The 24,947-nt window shown below is 38.3% G+C and overlaps 1 protein-coding gene and 2 long non-coding RNA genes across 3 annotated transcripts; all 3 read left to right on the top strand.

The window, feature by feature from the left end:
• Positions 1–3,539: 3,539 nt before the first annotated feature.
• LOC124322716 lies at positions 3,540–4,241 on the top strand. The gene is made up of 3 exons (XR_006914988.1): positions 3,540–3,695; positions 3,757–3,907; positions 3,977–4,241. It is a non-coding gene; the product is annotated as an uncharacterized LOC124322716 (long non-coding RNA).
• A 3,920-nt stretch (positions 4,242–8,161) lies between these two features.
• LOC124324319 lies at positions 8,162–9,605 on the top strand. The gene is made up of 3 exons (XM_046784373.1): positions 8,162–8,609; positions 8,684–9,039; positions 9,167–9,605. The coding sequence occupies exons 1-3, from the start codon at positions 8,466–8,468 to the stop codon at positions 9,603–9,605; spliced, it is 939 nt and encodes a 312-aa protein (XP_046640329.1). The 5' UTR covers positions 8,162–8,465.
• Positions 9,606–12,768: 3,163 nt separating this feature from the next.
• LOC124338626 lies at positions 12,769–23,599 on the top strand. Its single transcript, XR_006917913.1, has 3 exons — positions 12,769–12,842; positions 22,010–22,015; positions 23,589–23,599. It is a non-coding gene; the product is annotated as an uncharacterized LOC124338626 (long non-coding RNA).
• Positions 23,600–24,947: the final 1,348 nt, after the last annotated feature.

Raw genomic sequence — 24,947 nt, 5'->3', positions numbered from 1 at the left:
GACGAGTACGGAGCAGAAGGAATTGTTACGGCCATCTTCGCCCACCTCGTCTGACAGTTGCTTCTCCCATGTGTCTCGGGCCGCATCGTCAAATTCTAAGGCTTCCGGAAGAAAGGTTTCGGCGAGATCTGGGTCGCAATCTTCCCTTTCCGAATTGGAGCACACTCCCACTGGAAGCAAGGTAAGCATTTTGACATGTTCAATGTAAACGTTATCGTGACTCCATTTTCCTAAATTTGTTCTAGGCCGACACTCACTTCCGGCCAGATATGGAGATCATTAGGGAGTGCGAGGAGCGTGCTAAGGAAGAAATAAAACGCTTGATAGCAGCCATGGCAACGTGGCAGAGAAAAAATCCAAAGCAAAAGGTTCCACACAACTTTCTCAAGAACAACCAGACTTACACGACCAGCGCCTTCATTTCCGAGGTGATGAAGACCTTATTCGATGCCAAATACCTCAGAGGAAGAAAACTCATAAACCAAGTGGCAAAACATGGGCGAAACATTAAGGAGCCTTTGCATCCAGATGATGTCATAGGTTTCATTTGTTTTCATTTCTTTTCTAGTGCAAATGTCTAATTTCTTTCCATTTTTCGCATGCAGTCCTAGTCTTCCGCGCGTGGAAGAAACTGTTGAAGTTAGAGAATTAACAAAGTGTTGATAGTGTTTAAACTTGCATGAAGTATTCGAGGAGATACAAAAACACGTACATTGTAAATCAGAACTGTCAAGTCAGAGTGAAAGTGTTACTAAACAGCAACCGAAGAAGACTATAGATAGGTTGCCTCACCTTCACAATCAGCGCCATCTGGTGGCTGTTACAATACAACATATATGATTACAGATTACACTTATAGGGTTCATCATTAAGAAGATATGTACATTCAATATCTGGATTGAATATGATTTCCAACACTCTCCCTCAAACAGAATATTGAATGTGGGGAAGAATATTTTGAAGTTCGATCGTCTTTGTCGTTTACGCCGGGTTGTGATTTACAAGATGATAGGTATTCCCATGTAGTAGGTAGTAAGAATCAATAGAGTTTTTGAAGACTTCCTTGTGTCTTCTTCAGAGTCTGTGTCAGCAAAATAAAGTCATGCACTAAACTGAAAACCAGAAGTAACTGGTGGATGGCCTGTTTCATATAGGACTGCTTATCAGAAAATAGCTATTAACAAATTTAGCAAGTTTAGAATGTATGAAAAGAAAGAAATTTCGAATATTTGTGCCACGAGCGACTTCGAGATTCTCTGGGATTGGCTGTCGTTATTCTGTAGTGAATGAAGACGACGTTTAATGCATACTCTCTCATCCCTTAAACGAGGCTCAGTTTGTAGTATATACTGCTCTCCCTGGAGCGTAGTTAGTCAATGCTACGTGTCGATGAAGTTCTTCAACGATCATTCCTGCTCCCATTCTCGTTCGAAGCGTACAGGGGGGAAATGTATGATAATAACAGCTATTTTGTTACTTTTGTTTGGATCCACGGCGGCAGAAATTGATTCAGCACCTATGGTCGCCTACATTTGGACTTATAAAAGAATTATTGGAATTTTATTTACACTTGGGACAAGTAAAAAACGACATTTAAATTCGTTTACATGATCCAATAAAATTTTCATCGAGGTTCAAACTCGGATTACAGTAATCGAGGTTTGAACTCAGAATACAGTAATCGAGGTTTGAACTCAGAATACAGTCATCGAGGTTTGAACTCAGAATACAGTCATCGACGTTTGAAGTCGCAATACAGCCATCGAGGTTTGAACTCGGAATACAGTCATCGAGGTTTGAACTCGGAAAAAAGTCATCGAGGTTTGAACTCGGAATACAGTCATCGAGTTTTGAACTCGGAATACAGTCATCAATGTTTTAAAAATCGGAATACTTCGAGGATTGGACTCGATAAATTTCATCGAGACTTCAACTCTGAAAATTGTCATCGAGGATAGAACTCGTAAATTGCTTAACTGAACGTGGAAGGTAGGTTTGTGTTTGGGATGTTGTTTGCTTAAGGAGATGAGAAAAACTTTCCGCTCAAGACATTTTCGTTATGGCAAATCGTTCAGATACTTCCTTTTGATTTAACACTGCATGTGTAAATATGTTGAGTCCAGCGAAAAAGAAAATTTGGGATCGAAACATTTAGTTGTTTGGTGCGATCACCTTCGTCGTACCATTGGGTGATAATAGACGACATGGAATGTGTTCAAATGAATCTAGTTAAACAGTAAGAGCGGGACTTTATGTCGGTCTTTTGAAAGTCATTTTCGCCGGAAAAATGTTTGAGCAAAATAAGAGTGTCCTTGGAATATTGTCTGGTAATGACGGTCGTAATTTGGAATCAGATTAAGACGAAATTTACACTAGCCATACTCTTCCTTAAATTAGGCTGAATCTGTTTAAATAGACAGGATTGGGTGTTAGGCAAAAATGCTTGCCGAGTTGTTAAAAATAAAATATCTTGCATTTTGGGGGTAAGATAAGACGTAAGCTAAAACAAGCATCAGCAAACTCAAGCGTTTTCCAATATAGAAGATGACCCAACAAGGCATCGGAGAGGTGGTGGTGTGAAGTAGCAGTTCCTCTAGGATGCTGTCCTTGCTAATTAAGAACCAATGGTGTTCGGTAAACAAGCTCAGGGTTGACACGGCGATGGGGAACGCAGAGCCTTTAATCCACTACCATGCCGAAAAATGGTTAGTCCATATCATAGTGCTTTCCCTACAAGCTGTCTTCCTTCTAGGTTTCCGTTTTTGGAATCGAACGGCCCAAAAACGTAATAAAAGTATCTTGTGACTGAAAGTTTAAACGTCTAAAATACACATCAGTGCAGTTTTACTTTTATCTTGTCAAACGCGTTTAAAACTTCGTTTCACTAGAGAATGGAAAACGCTGTTTATTTCATGTTGCTCAAGCTGATTTATAAACGCTTATCGTGCCGTTTATAAAACGAGATAAAAATTTATACACAATTAGAAATCGTATTTATGTGGCAACGTCTTTGAAGATGAGTCTAGTCTATACCAGCGCCACCACACCACGCTGAGATAGCGGCCATCAGTCGCGTGTTGGCGAAGTTGCGAGAAGGAACTGCTGCCGGTCGTTTTTTTATTATCTCTTATTTTAAATTTTGTGTGTGTCGACAAACTAATTAGTGTGTGTGTGTGTTTATGGAAGGCGTTCCAACTGAAATATTTTGGTGAATATTTGCGTGTGTGTTGATGGAAGGCGATTCCGGAGGATTTGTTGGGGGTAGTGTGTTTCTTGTTTCAACGGTCCTGTTCAAACAATGACAAACACAAAGTGTGTGTGTAGTTTTCGGTGGTGTGTGTGTGTGTGTGTGTGTATTTTGTTGGTTTACCGACATACGGGGAACACCATACGTGCCCCCTTTTTTCATGCAACAATTGGGCTCAATAACAGCAGACGAAATGCAAGTTATATTTTCATAGCATTTTTTGAATTCATTCTATTGGGTGCAATAGTTTTTATTTTTCTTTGTTTATTTCTAATTTTGATTTTGCTTTAGATTTGCATTTAGACTGACTGAGAGCTATCAGTTTGTCCTTTCGAGAAAAATAAAAGGCCAACACCATGGTCAAAAAAGGGTTTTTGTTGACCATTCTCAAACTTGCCACTACTCGTGTATCATCCAAGCTATCATGTGTGTTGATGGAAAGCGATCTGTAGGTTATTGCAATAGTTTTCATTATTCTTGGTTTATTTCTAATTTTGATTTTGCTTTAGATTTGCATTTAGACTGACTGAGAGCTATCAGATTGTCCTTTCGAGAAAAATAAAAGGCCAACACCATGGTCAAAAAAGGGTTTTTGTTGACCCCTTGGTTGCTACATATTCAATCCTCATATCCTTGGAATGGACCCACTCTTATTTAGAGGTATTGCTTGCTGTCGTTACACTTCCATGATATTTAAAAAATCTAAAGTCACTTCCATTCTCGTTTCAGGTTAATCCCTCGCCACTATTCAATAGACGGAATCCGTTGGTGGAAGCTGACGAAAGATTAGTTTGCTGATATTCAGCAATCCAACCGAAGGCCTTTCAACTTCATTCTTTGCTGACTCTTTTTACGTTTTACGTTTTGATCTTTCGATTGTTTGCTGACGTCTAACGTTTTTATTTGAAAATAATTTCTCCGTTTTGTTTTGTTCAAAAGTGTAACATTATATTGAACTTGTCTTTTTTAACAATAAATACAATGGACCAATAAATTTCATGCTTTTTTTTATTGGTAAATTAGCGCGCGCTGGTAAAAATTTGAATATTTGTTTATTGGCAGTTTGACATACGATAATATATCGTTGGAAATACTAACATTAAGCGCTAAAAAATTCCTTACACGTTTGCCGTTTTCAAACCTATTTGTACCCAGTTTTATTTAGGGGTTGATCCAACGCATTTGGATCCGTTTTAGAACTTCATTCAAGACAGTTTAATTGCGCTTTATAGGCGTATCTAAACGGGTTTTCAAAACCAGATACAAGACAACAAACGGGTTCTACAAACTGTATTGAAACAACTTTATTTACGGTAGACAGCTTGCAGGGTTTGCCTTACAGCGCCGATAAGGTGAATTTCGGGTAGAGGTAATATTCGATCGTTGATGTCGTCGGACAGATCCGAATGATTTTTTATGTTCACCCAGGCCCTCACCATTATCACCTAAATGGTTAAATTAAGAATGTTAAACAATTCTTATTACATAATTTGACAAGTAAGCTTATGCATAGACGTAGCTACACTGAAGATGGATTGGGTCAAGCGGTGATGGTAATTGACTGTCAGCATCGTATGAATCCTGCTAAGACGTTCAATACTGAAATTCTATTATTTCCTCAGAATGAATAAATACAGTAACGGACAACTAACGGGTATTTCCGAAAATAAGCAAACAAAAATTAGACCTATAAACAACAGATATTGAGATAAATACTTTAGTTTAGAAAATCTCATCTCAGTCTAGATTTAATTAAATAAATGATCAAATGATCAGTGTCAACAGATTAATAAAAAAATAAAAGGTCATGCAGAAAAACATTAATAAATAACCAAACTGATCATTGATAGACAAGCTATAGAGAAGAAAGTTTCTGCTAGATTGTTATATCAAAATAACAATAATCGTCAAATAAAATGAAATTTGATTTTAATCTAAGTTTGTAAATGGACTCTTTACTACTATGAAAGCTACCGATAGAAGTTATCCACTACAATGTACCATAAAGAAAATATAGAAGATTAATCTGATGAATGATGATATGCTTCCCTTTCAATACAAGTCTCACAAATGTTGTGAGAACTGGAACGATAAATTTAGGCATGTCTAGAACCATTAATAGATTTTTGGTTAAAAGCATGATAACATTTAAATGAGATATGTAATGTAGATGAACCTAAATAAGAAATATCAGAGGTGAGAGATTAATTTGATATATGGCACGATAAGCACCACAAAAAATGTCAAAGATTTTCCCACAGACTGGAATATACACTGCTCTAACAAAAAAGCATGTCAGTGAAACATAATTATCATTGTTGGAAGGATATTCAAGGTGTAAATTAAAATTTGATTTGTGGTGGAGGTAACAGTCCTATTATTTGAAAGAAAAAACTTACACTTTTCCTCTTTGTAGTTTGTTATGCAATTTATCAGTCCAACTACTGACAAAGCGGAGATCAGTTAACCTGGGCCCATAACCTGTTGAAGTTAGGGAATTAACAAAGTGTTGATAGTGTTTAAACTTGTTTGAAGTATTCTAGGAGATACAAAAACACGTCCATTAAAAATCAGAACTGTCAAGTCAGAGTGAAGGTGTTACTAAACAGCAACCGAAGAAGACTATATATAGATAGGTTGCCTCACCTTCACAATCAGCGCCATCTGGTGGCTGTTACAATACAACATATATGATTACAGATTACACTTATAGGGTTCATCATTAAGAAGATATGTACATTCAATATCTGGATTGAATATGATTTCCAACAGAAACTTCCATTACTTTCCAAGAAGAGGGACAGTCAGACCGAACTTTATCGGATTATCAGGTCGACGATACGTATTTACCTGTCCAACAAACGGGTCGGAAATGTACTCAAGTAATTTCTTTCCAAAATGGTTAGTGTATGATCTCCGTTTTGCTTCATCGGTTATCTTAACCTTTGCAGCAGTAATACACTTTATTTTGCCTTAAGTTTCGAATTTCCCTTTCTGTTTTGTTATAGCAGCTCGTATAGCTAAGAAGTGCAATAAAAGAACAGTGGTAGCGTTATGGTGTGATACTGTTACAAAAGTTACGTTACATAGTTACACAGCAGTTTGATCGACTTGTTTAAATCACTCATTTATTTTCAAGAGCACTGGTGTGCTGTACAATTTTATCTCTTTCAATCGTCAAAGGAATTCACCGTACAACCATTCGGTGCACATCCCTGTCGTCAGTTCCCGCTTGGGTTTGGACCGCTATCGCTGTAGGCTCAAATTTGACGCTTCTTTCATAAACAGAACGAAGCCGTCCTGCCCCTTCCACAGTCTGTGCAGCATGTAAGTTGACAAGTATCCTAGATACATTTCTTTGCACCTGTTGGTCGCTGGGAGTGACAATGTCACCAAATGCCACAGACCTAGACGGTAAACAAATATTAACATTTACACAATACGACATCACTTTACCACACTGCGTTCTATAGCGTTGGTGTGGGCTCCAGTGACGGGGTCTTTATAGTTTTCTGAATGGTTTACCATGAAATGGATGTAATCCATGTCCGGCATCGCCCTGCATTGCAACGGAAAAATATAACAATTTGCATTAATTATTTTCCCAGCGGGCTTCGACCAATTATAAAATTCATTTGCGTGACATTACCACATAACACCACCTCTGCTTAGGATTATGCTTACTAAATATCGTTGTTAGAGGCCCAGCAATCCGAAATTATTATTGTTCCAGGTGCGATCCATCGCTTTATTAAACGAAGTAAGGTTTCTCTTTTGCGGTTTCGGACGGCTACAAGGAAACATTTGTTGCTGCCACGTTCAACGCCACCAAAAAACCATTGGCCCTCAACATGTTTCCCTTTATGATATTTCCCTTAATAAAATTAATAATTTTTTAATTTGTTTCACAGTGAGATAGAACATTATTGACTTACTTTTCCCAAATTCGGATTCGTCGATTTCTACAATTTTACCGGGAACAGCTATGCGCTCAGATTTCGTTAGCATGACTTCGATTGCCACTTCAAGGCAGAAATTTGCCCAGTCCACCACTGTTTGGTGAGCACATTCCAATTCACGCTGGATATACTGTAAGGGATTTTCGTGCCACCAATAGTATGTAAAGAGAAGAATTTCCCAAATCATCAGGTGAGATTTCCAAAACCAGGTATTTCTTCGGACAGATGATTTTGTCCCGCTTTTCTCATAATTATTCGTTTTCTCGTTCACAACTTTGTTGTGACATTGGTAATAACATTCATCTATTTTGTCGGGATCTTTCTCTATCTTCATAATGGATTTACTCTTGTAGCGTTTGCAGCTGATTTGACCTGTGTAAAGTAACTACTTTTCTATGTAGAGAATGGTAGTAAATTTAAAATTTCACACAATTTTATAAATCCAAAAGCTGCATTTAACCAGTCATGAGCCAAAAGATTTACAACTTATCAACAGCAAGCAACGACAAGATGCATGTAACCAGTCATGATCTGTCAAATACCTGGAAGGTAGTCGTTTGCTAGCGAACAAAATTTGTCTTTCAGGTACATATTCATATCCTGTGGTAAGTTACATCTAATCAAATACAATTTTAAAACCTAGGTAGAGGAAGTGTATCTTTCCGACGGTGCTTTAACAAGCCATAAAGGGCCTGTTGCCAAAAATTTGAGATTCGTATTGTAATGGTTTGATACCAACACAATTGAGAAAGGCATAGCTGCATGTACCCAGTCATGAGCTCAGCCATTCACAGCTGCATGTATCCAGTCATGAGCTTAGTCATTACAGCTGCATGTATCCAGTCATGAGCTTAGTTATTTAAAAAAAACTGCATGTATCCAGTCATGATTAAATTCAAAAACTACATGTAACCAGTCATGAGTTACCAAAGCTGCATGTATCCAGCCATGAGTTGAATAAAAACTACATGTATCCAGTCATGAGTTATTAAAACTGCATGTATCCAGTCATGAGTTCATTAAAAATGCATGTACCAAGTCATGAGTAGACACAACAACATGCAACCAGACAGGAACTAAATACAGTTCAATGGTATAAGACATGCGTTCATTAAAATATAACTACATGTATTAGATATGAGTTAACGATTTATTGACACACACACAATTCAAACGATAGAGATAATTAAAAAGTCTATTGATTGTTATCATTCTTGTTTTGTTTATTCCAGCAATTGGAAGCTTTACAAAAAAGTTTGATGCCGGTCCAGGATGGAATAATCGCACTGATTAAATTGACGGCCAAATTAACGAAGGATACGGAAAAAGCTGAAGCCACCGTTGTATTGGGAGAGCTACGTAAAGCTGATGAATCGATGCGAGACCGTTTGTTTGTATTACAGGTCAGTGTTATTCCATTGACAAAGTATTGAAGTTTGAACAGCCCATTGAACTATTTATGTTAATGATGCCCCAGGTGTGGCGAAAATACGACCAGGAAACGGCAGACAAATTTGCCAGGAGAAAAGCTGGTGAATTCCTGGATCCAGATCTTGCCAAGGTCTTGGGGGAACAAGAAAAGAGAGCTGACCGAATCAAACGCGAACCGAAAGACAAACAAATGTTTCGCAGTCAACCGAAGCGATTCCGAGGATCATACTACGAAGGTCACGGCTCAAATTCACCAGACTTCAATAGCCAACAACATTTTGGGCGCGGTGGATATGGATCACGAGGTCGTGGAGGAGGTACTAGAGGCAGAAAACAGCCAGGACCCGACCACAAATGTCACAAGTGTGGATCAACTGAGCATTTCTTCAAGAATTGCACAAAGTAAATATTGTTGATAAATCGACATAAACATTGTGTTGTACGACAGGGATAAGAATAAACTTGTGATATTCAGCAACATATTGAGACCTTTCATATCATTAAATAAGGAAAAATCTGTATTTTTCAGGAATTGTACGGAATTTAATGATGATGATACTAGAAACACTAACACATTGACCCAACAGAAAGAAGCTCCTGTAGAGCAAATTGACATTGAACATAAAGAGACACAGCATGCCCAAGCTCAGTTTTCACCAGGATCTATCCACTCAGAAGAGGTCAGAGAATTCTGGAAGAAGGAGCTAAATGCAAATGAGTGGGTGATGCTGACACTGAAAGAAGGCTACGTTATTCCTTTCAAAGAGTTCCCCCCAAAGTATGAAGTACCCAATAATGCATCGGCCATTCGCGAAATGACTTTCACGTACGAAACCGTTCTTGAATTGAAGAATTCTGGAGTAGTCAAGTATACCAATGAAAAACCACATTGTGTGTCACCACTCACTGTCTCATACAAGACCGGAAGAGACGTCTCAATAAAGAAAAGACTTTGTTTGGACGGATAGCGATGCATAAACAAATGCATAAAGGAGCAGAAGGTCACTCTCAGTCATTTTCAAAGAGCCTTGGAGTTGACACGAGAGAAAGATTACCAAGTGACTAACGACCTAAAATCCGCTTACCACCACATTAAAATTCATCCTACACAAACCAAGTACCTCGGAGCAGTGGTAACAAAGCCGGAAGGAGACTTACAGTACTTCGTTTTCTTATACCTCCCTTTTGGCTTATCGTCGGCCGTTCATTGTATAACAAAAATTTTCAAGCCAGTCAATGCTTACATACATGGAAGAGGCATCAGACATTCCATATACCTGGATGATGGGAGAATCACGGTAGCATAAAAAATTCAAGCAGAGGAAATCGTATTGCAGTTTATGAGGCTCTACGGAAAGCTGGATGGATTCTAGAAATCAAAAAATCAGACAAAGAGGGAGACGCAAGTCAATTAAAAGAATACTTAGGATTCCTTATCGACACAATCAATATGACTGTACGCCTAACGGATGTCAAAAAGCAACAGATCCTCAAACAAGTATGGGAGGCAATTTCTCTTGGATCAAACAAGCTACCAGCCAAGGAATTGGCCAAAACGTTAGGGAAAATTGTAGCTACAGAACCAGCATTGGGACCAGTCGTCATCATGGCAGTAAGAGCCGCATATTTAAGATTGGATGAAGCTGTGTGCGACCGAGGATGGCACACACAGTTAACAATGGACAAGGAATCCATTGACGGACTCACTTTCTTCGCCGAAAACTGTTCCAGTTTCAACAATTCACCAATCCGATCAGCAGCCACGGAGATTTCTGTGTTGTCAATAATCGGGCCACCAGATAATTTCATCCAGAAAGGATTTGTGGCTAATCACGCACGCACCGATAATGAAAAAATTTGGGCCAGCGACGCGTCAGGATACGCGACTTGTGCGTATTCAATAAAAGGTGACCACCTCTATTTGCGAGGGACATTGAACGAGGAAGAAAGACGACTTTCATCAGGCCACAGGGAACTTATTGCTGTAACGAAGACCTTGAAATATTACGAGAGCACAAACGCGACTAATTCCCAAGCCACAAATGTTTATTGGCTCACTGACAGTCAAAACATGACCACTTTTCTCACCAAAGGGTTTAGTAAAGGCCCTATTCAAAAGGAGGTGTTCGGCATAATGACCCTATGCAAAAAACTGAACATTAGAATAATCCCAATCCACTTGTTACGTGATGATCCACGCATTAAGATGGCAGACGACGGATCGAAGATGACCGATACAGACGATTGACAGGTGAATCACGAAACCTACCAAAGAATCAACAGAAGATACAGTTTCACTATCGATTTATTCACGTCTGACCGCAACACAAAGTGCCAGAAGTTTTTCTCAAATTTTAACTGCACGAACACTTTTGGCATCGATGCGTTTTCGCACTCGTGGGAAGATGAAGTGGCTTGGATCTGCCCACCAATTAGAGAAGTAATCAGAACAATAAGAAAACTGAAGATGTCAAAAGTCAGTGGAGTCATTTTCATCCCCGAGTGGAAGACGGTGGATTACTGAACAGAGATTTTCGACAAAGAAGCTCAATTAATGTGGCCCTTTAAATCTGTTGAAATTCACAAACCCTACATTATCCAAGGTATTCTCAGCTACAGATCTCCTTTTACAGGACGAGCAAAAATTAATTTCCTTGCAATTGAATTTGACTCACACTAAGTGGAGACAAATTAAAATTTGTCTGGTTCATTGAATAAATACAAGAAAAATGTGTAAACCAACCGCCTATTGTGATGCTTGCCTGTACAAAATCAATTTATTGATCAAATGAAGAGTTTAGGAATGGGATTTTTTATGCAACAATTCAGAGAGCAAAATACGAATTGGGATAGACAGATCAACATATTTTGCTGGCATGGAATCTGAGCGCCAGCCCCCTAATCGTTTAAGCTGTTTATCAGTTGCTCCATTCGCTGCTGCTGAAGTTGCTCCTCCTCTTTTCCGAGAATGCTCACCGTAGAGCGACAAGTCATATCCCAATGAAGTTAATAATTTCTTCAAATCACTGAGAGCTCCACTGTAGGGTACGGCCTTCTCCGGGTTTGGTTTATTTTGCGGAGTACAAGAGGAAACAAGATACCCAACGTAAGAGGGGCCCAAAAATTGAAAATAATTAATTGTGAGATTCACTGGAAAGGATTGACTATCGGGATGGGCGGCAACCACTCTTTCACTGCCCTCAGAGTATTGATCATTCTTGCCTCCTTTGAAAATAATTTTAAGATGCGGTGACGGACCTGACTCGTAGATAACATCTTGACGCTTCAATTTTACAATATCGCTAAACCTGCCCAGAGTATGATACTCCAGACAGATTCGCCAAATTGTTCTCCAAAGAACAACAGAAGCGAGCAGGCCATCTTTCCCATGAATCGGCTGATACAGCTGAGCACACATTTTAGCCAGAATTTCTTCGGTGATTGGCAGTCTTGCTTGTCTCTCATGGGGATGCGCATTTTTGAAGCCACGAAAAAGAACCGATATAGTCTCATGGGTAGTAGGCGACGACAGCATACGGATTCGATATTCGTGGGCGATGGCAGCTCTCAGCATTTCTACTTTTGCATATGACCCACTTTGCATCATTACAAAAGAAAGACATGCAACCAGTGGTTTATGGTCTCCTCCAAATTCTGCCACATCATTTTCACGACAGAAATTACGCCAAATATCGTAAATACGGTCATACTGAAAATATCAATTGGAAAATAATGTAACGACACGAAATGGTGTATTTCAATAGAAGTACCAAAAACAAACCTGCTGTTTAGTAGAGCCTTTAACTGAATTTGAAAGATAATACTGGGCGATATCCAAACCAGCAGACAAACTCGAATCGTACACCGCAACCACAGAAGAGTTAGAACTTTGACTTTCCATAACATTAAATCGAAATTTGACCACCAAAACAAAAAGTGAATTTTTGAATGACTAAATAAGCAGACGACAAAAAGATGAAATAACAATCAAATGAAAGCAGACGATCATTAATCAGATTTAATTAGTTCCATTACTGCCACGTTTCATTCAGCGCGTTCCGGGTGTCAAACACCCGCTTGCTTGGAATCTATTTATCTGATAAGAAAAATAGTTCAGTAATTACAAAGAGTTTGTAATTACATGTATTACGTTAGTGAACGTAATAGAAAAGTAAACTTTTCATAAGTGTAATCACTATTGAAAAGTAGTGTTTTAATGTTGTAGTGTGATTTTTTAGTGTCGAAATGTGTTTTTTAAATTACCCATAAACCCTACTTCTTTCACCTATTTCACGAGATCGACCAATGAGAGGACAAATGTAAGTGCCATAATGAATTGACAATTCCATTTGCTGCTAGGTGGTGGTTGTTCTTCATTACTACTCAACTTTTTGCGTTTCGTTTTTTTCTCCAATTTCGCAAATTCGTCCGCATACTTACTCAAAACTGGTAAATCTAAATACTTGGAGCTTGAATTCCTGTTACCCATGTTTTTTTCCTCTTTTGATACCACAACTGTTTATAGGAAGACCACTACGAAACAAATGCCACCTGATGCGAGGTAATAGCCCCTGCCCATCCCACCCTTACCTACTGAAACCGTTAGAGTGAAAATGCTTGTCTTAGCCACTCCCATTTTTCTTCGACCAAATTCTTTCTTACCCATTCTCATTGGCTGGGACGAAATGCTAACCATACCCATTCACATTCTCTGCGACCAAAGGAAAATTTCACCGTTTCTGCTTTCTCCTTCACATTTTTTTTTCTTCAGATACTTACCCATACCTATTCTACATATCTAGGGAATATAAAAGTAAATATTCGGGTTACAGTTGTCTCTCTGTATTACTCAATCGCTCAAATAACATACATTTATGATGCTTTTCAGTTTTTCATAACTGTCCGAACTTTTCCTTTCCAGTATTTTAGCACGACGTGCATGCTTTACCACCAGATGTAGGGTTGAAATACACATCTGCAAGTAAACATAATTTTTAACATAGATAGGAAGCAGAGATGTCTTTGAATGGATCTGTTCCTCACAGACAGCTCACAAACAACGTGAAAGATTTTGTCGCGTGGTGTTGTAATACTGTAGTGTAACAATGCGCTTACCCTGTGGCGTATTTGTATTTCTTGTGCTTCTTCTTCTAAACGAAGAACCAAGTTACAGCAGAACGATATTTTCATTTTCTAAATTGTTATTTGCTCTTCGGAGATTTCCGCTGGTTCACCCCTTTCCCAGCGCCTTAGACAGCCGCTAAGTTTGTATTCAGCTACCACTGCATCCAGCAACGGAGGTAGCGAATCCTTTTCTTTCTGCTTCAACTCCATCGTCCCGTCACTCCACGGAGACCATATGACCACCCCATACATCCATTTCTACCACAACAGTTCAAATCGAAAAATTTTAATCGACTTTTCAAGTGTTGCGGTAATTTAGTCAATCGTCAATCCCTTCTAATACTACAGCTCTCACAATCGTCTGAGCTTCTTTCTTTTAGAAAACAGCATGGCCTTGCCAGGATAGCATTTCCATTTCCAAAAAAGGCCTTGATCTTTCACCGTTTTTACTAAAATAATTACCTACACCCATCCCCCTCAAAGCCATATTGAAAAACCAATAGCATTTCACCGTACGCTAACAACGAAATGTGGCATCGCCGTGTATTTCCAAATCTATTTCATATGACATGTAAACTGACTTCAAATGTCGGCACTGATACATAATTTAATCGATTTTATTAAACTTTCTATCACAACAACACACAGTGAACAATTAACTTGCAACAATTTTTTTTTTCATGAGGCGCGGGTTGCTTTAAAACGCTGGTTTTCCAAAATCTGGTTACATACATCTGCCGGCCGGGGTTCATTGTCAGCGAGCTATGCCTGTTGTTACATTCCAGGACGTCCTACTGATCAAAACAAACATTAAGTGACGTTATACCGTGGCCGTGAAGCGTCATAGTGTAACTGCACTGCTGCTGTGTTTCTGGTGATCGTGTTACCGTTGGTCTGTTGTGGTGTACTGTTGAACTGCTGAGCTGTTATAGTGTACCGGAATGATACTGTTAACCTGTGGAAGTGTGAAGTCTCGTAGTGTAGTGTAGTAGTGTTAAACTATGGTGTATAAGTGTTACATTGTATAGTGTATTAGTGTTAAACTGTATTGTAGTAGTGTATGTTTGTACTGTGGAAGTGTGGTGTTGTAGTGTTGTATGTAGCGTGAATCTACCCCCCTAAACTAGACTTTTACCGAAAAAACTAATTGATACAAAATGTAGCCTTTTTTTTTCCTTCTTTCAGAATCCAAAAGTATTTTTGATAATTCGCTGAGATGTCTGTGATATCACAATTTTCGTGATACCCCCATTTTGACACATTTTTCAGGCATTTATTCGGCGTTGCCGATTTCCGCATATGTGACTTCGCCCCCACTCTTTCGCTTTTCCATTGTTTCATATGTATCAAATCCCATCTGTATCGATATACAAGGCCTTGATATATAGGAAACAGGGAAAAAGCGAAGGTACTTATGGTTCACACTCATGCGATCTTTTGTTCGCACGATCAATGGAACTTACCCATTTACTAATATGCATGCACTAGTGAAATTATGTTAATTTCAATCAATGGTGAAGTGGTTAGGAGTTTGGAGTCCGACAGCTTGGGATTAGGTTCAAATCCAAACATATTCATGGCGGCATTTTTTTTTTTTTACACAAAATTTTTTCTCAGAACCGTCTAAATTTTAACGCAGCTACGTTAAACTGTCTGGCGCAGTTAAAAAAAAAGTTATCGTAGGGAATCAAGCAATTTTAAAAAAATTTCGTGTGCTTTCAAAGAAGCGCTGTTTCCTAATAGGAAACTTTCGTCTTTTGTCACCTCCTGACTCAAATGTTTTCAAATTTTAAAGAAATAACAAATTCTTCCTAGCTTTACTCATTGTTGCGAAAGAAAAAAACGCCGCAAATAGTCACCTAAACTCTGACTTTCTACCCCACCACCCACTTCAACCAACTTCCTTGCCCAACAATCCTTCCCACCGCTCAACACCACCCTCCGATTAAGTGACTTGCATCAAAATGTAATTTCAAGGCTTTTTATGTCTATGTGCTTTGGCCGGGTAGTACGAAATCGGCTGAGCTACTGTTCTTTATGAATAATTAAGTGTAGTCACGCCTCGAAGTTTTTCTTGAACAGCATTAAAAGTATAACCTGTTTCAATGTATATTGGCGGAAGGAATACCGTTGTGGTCACCCACTCCTGTTTTCTTTCTCTTGTTTACTTCCTGAAAGTGAAAGAAAGTCTACAAACGAGATAGCCGCGTGTAAAAAATGTCTTTCCCTAACTATAACGCAGGGATATTGCACCATTTTCAAACAGACCCTTGCTGTCCCTTCCCAATGAAGAGATGAGAGACGGCCATCTTTCCCGTGGATAGGAATTACGGTTTTTCTAAAATGTACCCATTCCCTAGACGCTTCTGGTGATGGTGCCAAATCCCAAGGAAGAGGGAAAGCACGAAAACAAATCTGACTAATGATGGCTTATAGGAAAGCAGCAGATTAGAGATTTATCAAAATATTCCCATACTTACCTATTTGAAAACGGCATCTCTCGTGTGATTTCTCATGTGATTCTCAGGTAATCTCTTATGATCTCAGTTTTAAATCCTGACATAGGAACATATGAGATCGCTTGATTTTTTTGGGTGAGAACTGAGATCATATGCGAAATTGTATAAGATCTTATGTGACTTTTTCCTATGGATGGCCCTCGGCTTCATTTGCTATTTGGCATTTCTTAGTGAAATAGAAATGACGCCATCATCAGGTGTTTTGTTTGCCCATAAGAATGCATGGAACATCATACCCAATTTACATGATCAATATATCTCGAGACTCAACCCACCCCCCTAAATTTTTAAAGCGTTAGTGGTTAAAAAAGAGCTTTGGGGCTCAAAAACAAAAACACGCCAATCATGCCGCGTCTCCTCTATTTTTGGAATTTTTCAGTAATGTTTGATTTTTGTTAGAAATTCAATGGAAAGGTGGATTTTTTTTTTATTTTTGCGACTTTTTTGAGGATTTATGAAGTTTACCGTTGAGTTACTAATACTTTTAGTAAACATGCAGGTACAGGGTATACAATCTTTCATGTTGATTATAGTTATGGAATGCACCGTTTAATAGACCTTATTCCCTGACCATGATACCTTAATGAATAAAAGGGTATATGGGTACAGTTAAGAGATAAATTTATGACTTCAGTTTTTTCTAAAAATGTTTTTTCTTCTTCGTTTGAAACTAGTGTTCTTCTTGGATTAATCCTTTGGATTCCCACCACGTGCGAATTAAACAATTTAATTGCATGGAGGGTGAACAGTGACAATATCATGAATTTCCAAGAAAATATGGAATTCTCTCATGCAAAAGGCAACCAATTTTACGAAAACAGAACCCACTGTGTTATATCTTCTGCTAAAAATGAAATTGAGAGTACAGTTGATCACACTAAGCCAGTTTACTTTAATTTTATTTAATAAAAACCTAAAATTTGTAGAAGAACTTCCTTACGATAGAAAAAGGAAAAGTACTTACTAGGCCTATTCTGATTTTAACTTGCCTGTTCTCTCTTTACTTAAAGTTATTTTACCTTCGATTTGCACATTGATTCGTTAATTATATTGTAAGCGTGTAAATAAAAAACCAAAAAAGCTAAGCATTTTAATAGTTAAGTTGTTTCTTGTGAAACTGTTATTACAATTTGTAGCACCATTTTTTTATATCTACTTTCAATTTCTAATATTGAAACTAAATTTACAGCTATTTCCCCATTAAAATATACAAAGAAATGTTTTTAGATGTGCGGTTTTAATTATAAAGCATTTTCCCGTATGTAAATGCATTTCAATAAAAAAAAAACTTTGGTAACCCCATAGGTTTCTTAATTTATTAAATAAGCAAAATTTTATTGTTTGTTCTGATTCCGAAGTAAGATTTGTTTTTCCAATTTACCTTAAATTATATAGTCCTTTATCTTCACATTCAACCGTTTGGTTATGCGCGCATTTTTTAGTACCAAATGTGAGGGATCTTGGGTCTATTCCGGCCCCGCTCGTCTCTATTTGAAACCTTCAATCTTTTTATTCTAACTCCAACGTATACAGACCCAGAAGACTTATTAAAAAGATCACAGGAGTATACTTTACCATCAACATGGATCCCCAAGCAAGGGAGAGCCTTTACTATGGCTTTACCAAATTTCCTTCTTTATTCTGTTGGGGCCTCGGGGGAAATAAATCAAGTTTACCACTCATTATAACAAAGCGGTTCACAAGGATTTAGACAATCGTTATCCTCTCATCTTCGGTAATAAAAAACACTTTGCGTTCCATATAGGCTTCAACAATTATCCTAAAGAATTACTGTCCTTCAGTTTCTACAGGGAATTAATGCCCACCTACCAAGGGAACAAAACTTTTTGGCAGAATGCTTCAGAAGTGCCAACAAAAAGGGGAAAGTAGGGTTCCCTGAGGGAATAAGGAGGCGTAGAAAAAGTGGAATTCACTAGCCGTTGAGGGGGGGGGTGGGAGAGACCAGGAGAGCAAAAAAAAGGAGGGATTCCCTTCCGATTAGAATTACTGACACAAAATATTGACACAAATATTTGGTGTCAAAATGACATTACATTTGTAGTTAAATTTGATTTTGTCATTACAATTTAAATTCATATCGAAAATTGATGTAATGATTGTAAATTTAACAATAAACATTGTTTGTTGTTGATGTGAAAATATATATCTTACTCCAACTAAAGGTACGCGTCCCATACGAAACTCAAATGTCAAATTTTCGATGTCAAAATGCAGTCAAGTTGATTTAAATTATTGACACCAAATATTTACACAAATATTTGGTGTCAAAATGACAATACTTTTGTAGTAAAATTTGATTTTGTCATTACAACTTAAATTCATATCGAAAAGTGATGTAATGATTGTAAATCTAACAATAAACATTGTTTGTTGTTGATGTGAAAATATATATCTTACTCCAACTAAAGGTACGCGTCCCATACGAAACTTGTAGCTGGATTTGTTCTAGTAAATAGCTAGAAAAATAGTGATATTTTAAAAAATTTGTAGATAAAATCAACAGAATAAGATAACCAGCAATCGTTTTATTGTTTCTAAGTTCAATTAAGTCATCATGAATAGGTCTTGTAGTAATATTCACCAATTTGTTCTAGTTCTACTTAATCAACGGCATTCTTCAGCAACAACTTCTCTCTTGACTTGTGAGTCGTATGTTCACTTAGTAGTTTGGAAGTGATGTAAGGATGAAGCATGGATGGATTGATTGTGCTTCCCCAAAATTCCACAATTAAACCTGAAATGAAAATCAACACGTCGAAGTTCGTCTGTAACTTATTGGTTCTTATTGTCGTTTGACTGGTAATTGCTTGAACATCTTCCATAAAAAGGGAGAGTTTACAGGAATATTTGTCTGATTTTTGAGGCTTTATTTTGACATAAATTCCTTATCCCACAGCGCTTCCATGATAATATTTATAATTTTTCTCATGTCCCTGTGTACAATATGTAACAACTAAAATTAGAAAGTTATCCTTTATAAAACAAAATCATCCTGAAAACAACTTACTTTTTTAACCGACCTTCCCATACGACCTTGCAGTTGCTAACGCTTTTTATCAATCGTTGTCTCGTAATATCTTTTTGAAGCTTCACCAGGTTAGTTCTTCTGTCCCTTTCACTTCTTTCTAATTGAAAAAGTAATTGTTGAGCAGTAACTTTACTAATTGCCAAGGATTCCAAAGTGTTGTGTAGTAGAGCCAACCCTTCATTAAGACGTAATAAGATCGAAATAATCAAGATAAAAATAAAACAATTCCAAAGAAAACTTACTTCTGGCGATGGCCTGGGGATTCAATTATTCCAGGCAGTGAGTAGAATTACTAAAATTTTGCCGTTAAAAAAAAAAATAGAAAAAATTGGCGGCAAGAGCCGTTGTATGAAAGAAAATTAAATTTTTTTTGTTACGACTAAAATGTCTTCAAGTATTGATTCAGCTAAGTTCAATTGATACACCGAGAAAAAAATTTCAGTCTAGAAAACAGCCTCTCGACGCTCACATGTGTGCAAGGTACTGCAAAGACAACCTAAAATGTTACGCGTTATGTTTCGTTAAATAGAAAATTAGAAAATTTTAACCTTTGCTAATAACTGATGCTGTAACAAACGACTGTCCTCCCAGTATTTTAATACATCAGTCGAGTGGTAAATCAATTTGTATTTCACGAAGTCGTGAATCGTTTTCTCAATTGAGGCTTCACTTGCATTTGAATTGGTTTTTTCATCACGCTATGCCTATTTTTAAACAGTATTTCTTGAAGTTTGTTATTTCTTGACCCTATTTTATTTTAATTGGGCTAAATGGGTTTTAGTAACGAGGGCGTATAATCTGGAGGATAGTTTTGGTTAGATTCAATTAGACGCCATAGCTTTATCAAATGTTTCTGCGCAGCTTTTAACTGGTTTTCCTCGATCATGACATTATACAAAAAAAAAATTGTGGATGGGGGGTTGTTATAAAAACGAACAGCGAAAATAAAATAATAGCTATACCTCGGATCAGGATAGAGATTCGCTAAAACAACTTCACTCTTAAAAAGGACGCCAAACCTCTTTTTCATTTGCTTGAGCAAGTTTTTAGCAAAAGTTGAACCAAATTTTGACATTTCTAGTTTACATTTAAGCCACGCCCCATTAAAATCACCGATTGTGAGTTGCTCCGGTTGCAAAACATTTGTCAATACACGAGCCGGTTTGAAAGTATTAACAATATCCTCAATTCTCGACCAATCTTGTCCTGTAAGCTTTAGAGTAGGGTTTTTTCCGTCTTTTGTTAGTTCAGAATAAATTCTTTTAACTCAATCAGCTTTTCTAGCATCAAACATGTGGAACAGCAGTGAGTGAGGCAGTCAATTATTGGCTTCTTTTACCCGGAAGTCTAATTGCTGCCATAAACGTTTGGCTCCTTAAGACCTTGCACTTTTGCTTTGACAATAATTGTTTCGCCTGGCTCGTCCAGTGCGTCAAGAATGGTGAGTTTAATAGTGTGAGCAGCACAGCGCACACCTTGCAACAAAGTTGGCACTTCCATGCTCTCCTCTCCTCCCTCTTTGCATGCATTTTGTTCCTTTTCCATACGGCGAATTAATTCTTCTTCGTTTAAGCGATCAGCAATATCAGTTTCTTCTTCTTCTTCGTCGTCAGTTGACTCATTTTGAGCTAGAATACGACAGGATTTCAAAATATTTGCTCCGTTGTATGTTGTTATGCTATACACCTGCCATAATTTAATACGAAAGACACCGAAAACGCCAGTAAATTTTGTTTAAAGTTGACAGCTGTGTGACTTTTCTTGACCTCAATAATAGCAAAAGTATAGAGCTGAATTTTTCTTTTCCTGTTAAACTGATATTAATCTTTGTTAAAACATTTATACGAGAGAAATAACAGAGCTCGGTGCAAGCGGATTGCACAGTCCATTTTAATAGACACTAATCGATTCTTCACATCTTTTTGGCCTGATCACGTATTTCTTCATCTTTTCCCTCCACTTTGTCACAAATAATTTCTGGGCTTAAAGTGATATTTCTTCCAAGACCTTTAGGAAAAGGGCCAAGAATTTTTTGAAAACCTTAATCAATGAGCGCTTTAAACGGTCTTGCATTAACGGCCACAATTTCCACAGACGAGGCTGCAACATGTTTTTCCGTAATTTCTATAGACAGCCGACGCTTCTTTTTTTATGCTTTAGCAAAATTGACGAACTATTGGCTTCAAGATTATTGCTTTTAGCCGCGAGCGAATTGTTGGAAGCTATATGATGGTCTTCTTCAGAATTCTAAGTATAATCGTTGTAATTACTCTATCGCTCCACAAATTGAAACTGCTCATTGTGTTTTGCCTTTGAATGAGCTCTTCAATTTCCTGAATGGTAAGAAGTGCGTCACGGATTTTTACCATCAGGCACTAAACAAACAATTTCTTTTTCTCCGCGCTTTTCTAAAAACCGAAAAACAGGATTTTCTTTGATGGATGAGATAACGAGAATATAACAATTTCACTCTACGCCAATAAACGAGAAAATATGAAATGGTGGAAAATATTACAGCTTTTACGGTATAAAAAAGAAGAAAAAACGCGTTTTAAATTAAGTGGGTTATTGTTTTGTATTACCGTGACTAATGTAACACTCCACTCCTATTTTTTTAAGTGGTAGTCTTTACCATTTAGAGGCGTTTTTTTAAAATAGAAACAGAACGTCAACTTAAAAGAATGATGTTTAAAAAGCGAAGGTTGGACCACAAAACGAAATGGAACTTTTTTCAAGGGATTTTATTTCTTCTTGTAAGCGAAGAATAATTAAAACTTTTTCGACAATTTTTTTATTGTAATCTTCTCTACCGATTTCTAACTGAATTGTATAATCTCAAATTTGTTCGTTGAGGAACGATATTTGATTTTTAAACTCATTTATTTCATCTTCGTATTGACTACGAAGATGTTGCAGTGTCGCTGTTGCAACTCAGCATATACTGGCTCTGTCGCTTGTTCCTTAAACGAAAAAAAAATCTGTTTTTGTGTACAATCCTGTCGTTTTTACCATCACTTGCTTTGGGTTTCTTTTTTTGTAGTTTTCGTTGTAGAACTATTGGAGGGGGGTTCAATATGTTGACGTTCAAAGGAGTAAGAATCCGAGAGTAAGAATTGTTGGCCGATGACTTCTTGCTTCTGTTTTGTGTGACAAATGAGTAGTATTTCTTGCTTATGTAAGATACTATTAGATGTGTTACCATAAAACCATAACCAAAACCATAAAACCGTCAGAGTTCAGCACAAAGCGAACCATGTGTTGGGTATCATCTGCATAGAAATGAACCGGGACGTCATGTTGATTGGCAATGTCGCAAACTTTTGCAGTATACAGGATGTAAAGAATGGGTCAAAGTACCGATCCTTGAGAAACACCATATCTCAGAGGTTTAGGAGCGGATGAGACACCTCGGAGGCTGGAAGATTGACAACGGTCCGACAGATAGGACGAGAACCAAGAAAGCGCAATCCAATTACCCCGTACCGTACGGAAAGGCGATTCAATAAGGTAGAGTGATCGATAGTGTCAAAGGCAGCACTTTGATCTAGCAACGAAAGTAGCGCAGCATCACCAGCATCAACGGCCATTCGCATGTCGTTGACAACTCGAAGGAGTGCCGTTTCTGGAGAATGATGTCGACGATAAGCAGATTGCACCGGAGCGAAGAGGTCGAAAAAGTTGAGGTGAGCGGTGAGTTGCTTCACAGCGACACGCTGAACGAGCTTAGACAGAAAAGACAGTTTCGACACTGGCCGGTAATTTGACAGATCGTCGGGACATAAGCTAGGTTTCTTCAGAAGTGGTGTGATGAAAGCGATTTTCATCCCCTTCGGAAAAACGCCACTAGAGAGAGATAGGTTTATTATGGTCGTAATTGGACTAGCCAGGACGTCTACGAATTCCTTGAGGAGGGAAGTTGGAGGGTCAAGCGGTGATGACTTTGCTGGGCACGATATGATCAGAGCGACTGTCTCGCTGATAGTGATGGGCCGAAACAGAGAGAAATCACACTTCAGATTGACAGATTCATATTGACTTGGAAAGGAGTCAGTGGAATCCAAGACAGAACGAATAGTCGAGATCTTGGTGTCAAAATAAACGCTGAATCGCTCTACCAAAGATGGCAGTGAGTCATGATCCGGGAGTCGCAGTGCAGGCTTCTTAAGGAGAAAAGAGTCGACCAGTTTGAAGAGACAACGTTTACCAGCGGACTCGGTTATCTTCTGAGTGATGAAAGATGTTTTCTTCTCGAAAATCAGTTTCTTTAAAGCTTCACGGGCGTTAGTAAGGCACTCTCAGTCGATGGTAAGACCCCTAGCACGATATTTGCGTTCCCATCTCCTGAGGCTCCGCCGGCAGGTACAAATCTCTTCACATTCCCAGGGATTGTCAGGTCTCACCGTAAGACGCTTAGTTATCAGGGGAGCGTGTTTGTCAAGAACCGCCCGGACATCGGTGTTATATTGGGCAAGTAAACTCGCAGTGTCATTTTCTGGATCAATGAATATTGAAGAGGCAAGAAGATCGGAAACGAAGGCTTCACGGTCAATTGACTTCAGCCTCCTAAACACCACTGTCTTTTGAGGACGCACCAATCGATGCACTTTAACAAGAGTATGGACAGAAAAATGGTCACTGATGAGATCCGAGGTTTAGCAATGAATACAAAGTTATCAGCAAGACGGGAGAGAACCAAATCAAGGAGGCGACCAGAGACGTGAGTCGGTGTAGAGACATGTTGGCACAAGCCGAAAGAATCAAGAGTAGCAAGAAACTTACGACCAATAGAACATGTATTGTCATCGACATGGATATTAAAATCACCAAGAATCAGGAGTTTTCCAGCACCGACAGAGAGTAATTCGAGGTAGTCGGAAAAGTCAGAGAGAAACTTTGGACAGCTCACTGAAGGTGGTCGATAAATAATTGCAATTTTGACAAACACGGTATTTACTATCAATGATATGGCTAAGTGGTCAAAAAATGGTGACTCAAAAACAATGGGGAGACGGTTGACACAAATCGTTGAACGGTGAATGACAGCAATCCCACCACCTCGTCGACCAACTCTTGGCACATGGATACCAACGTATCCTTCAGGAATGGTATTGGCCAAAATCTCATCTCCATGCTCAGGTGTAAGCCAGGTCTCAGTAATGGCAAGGACATCAAGATCAAAAGTGAGAAGATGGTGGTGGATAACGTCGGGTTTTGAGGCAACTGATCTCGCATTAAGTAGACCAATGGGTAGGAACTTCTTTGATGCTCTCAATCTCTTCACAAAAACACCACTCCTGCAGCCAAGATAATTACTTGATGTCAAACTGGAGCCCTTGTCAAGCCTCAGACGTAAAAAAGTGGCAGTGGCACTGGGTTACAGCGGAGGTAGGAGAGAGTCACGAAGAGAAAGGAACAACAGACGACATTCTGCCCACGGCATATTGCGAGCACTGACAGTGACAGCCAGCTTAGTAAAGTTAATAACAATTAACAGCAAAAGTCAGCCATCAGGCAGTAGAAAAAGACAGTTTCCAGCACACACAAATTTCCGTTCAAAAAAAGAAGACACACTGTTGTTACACAGAAAAAACTGAAAAATATTGGGAGCCCCGTTAGGA

This window comes from Daphnia pulicaria, chromosome 1 (assembly GCF_021234035.1).
Source record: "Daphnia pulicaria isolate SC F1-1A chromosome 1, SC_F0-13Bv2, whole genome shotgun sequence".
NCBI classification, from domain to species: domain Eukaryota; kingdom Metazoa; phylum Arthropoda; class Branchiopoda; order Diplostraca; family Daphniidae; genus Daphnia; species Daphnia pulicaria.
This window is presented reverse-complemented; position numbering and strand designations above follow the sequence as displayed.

Bases quoted from the DNA above. Each gene is read 5' to 3' on its own strand.
- LOC124324319 (XM_046784373.1), top strand. From the start codon at position 8,466: ATGCCGGTCCAGGATGGAATAATCGCACTGATTAAATTGACGGCCAAA. The intron at 8,610-8,683 runs GTCAGTGTTATT...ATGATGCCCCAG, and splicing joins ACCGTTTGTTTGTATTACAG to GTGTGGCGAAAATACGACCA. The intron at 9,040-9,166 runs GTAAATATTGTT...TGTATTTTTCAG, and splicing joins TTCTTCAAGAATTGCACAAA to GAATTGTACGGAATTTAATG.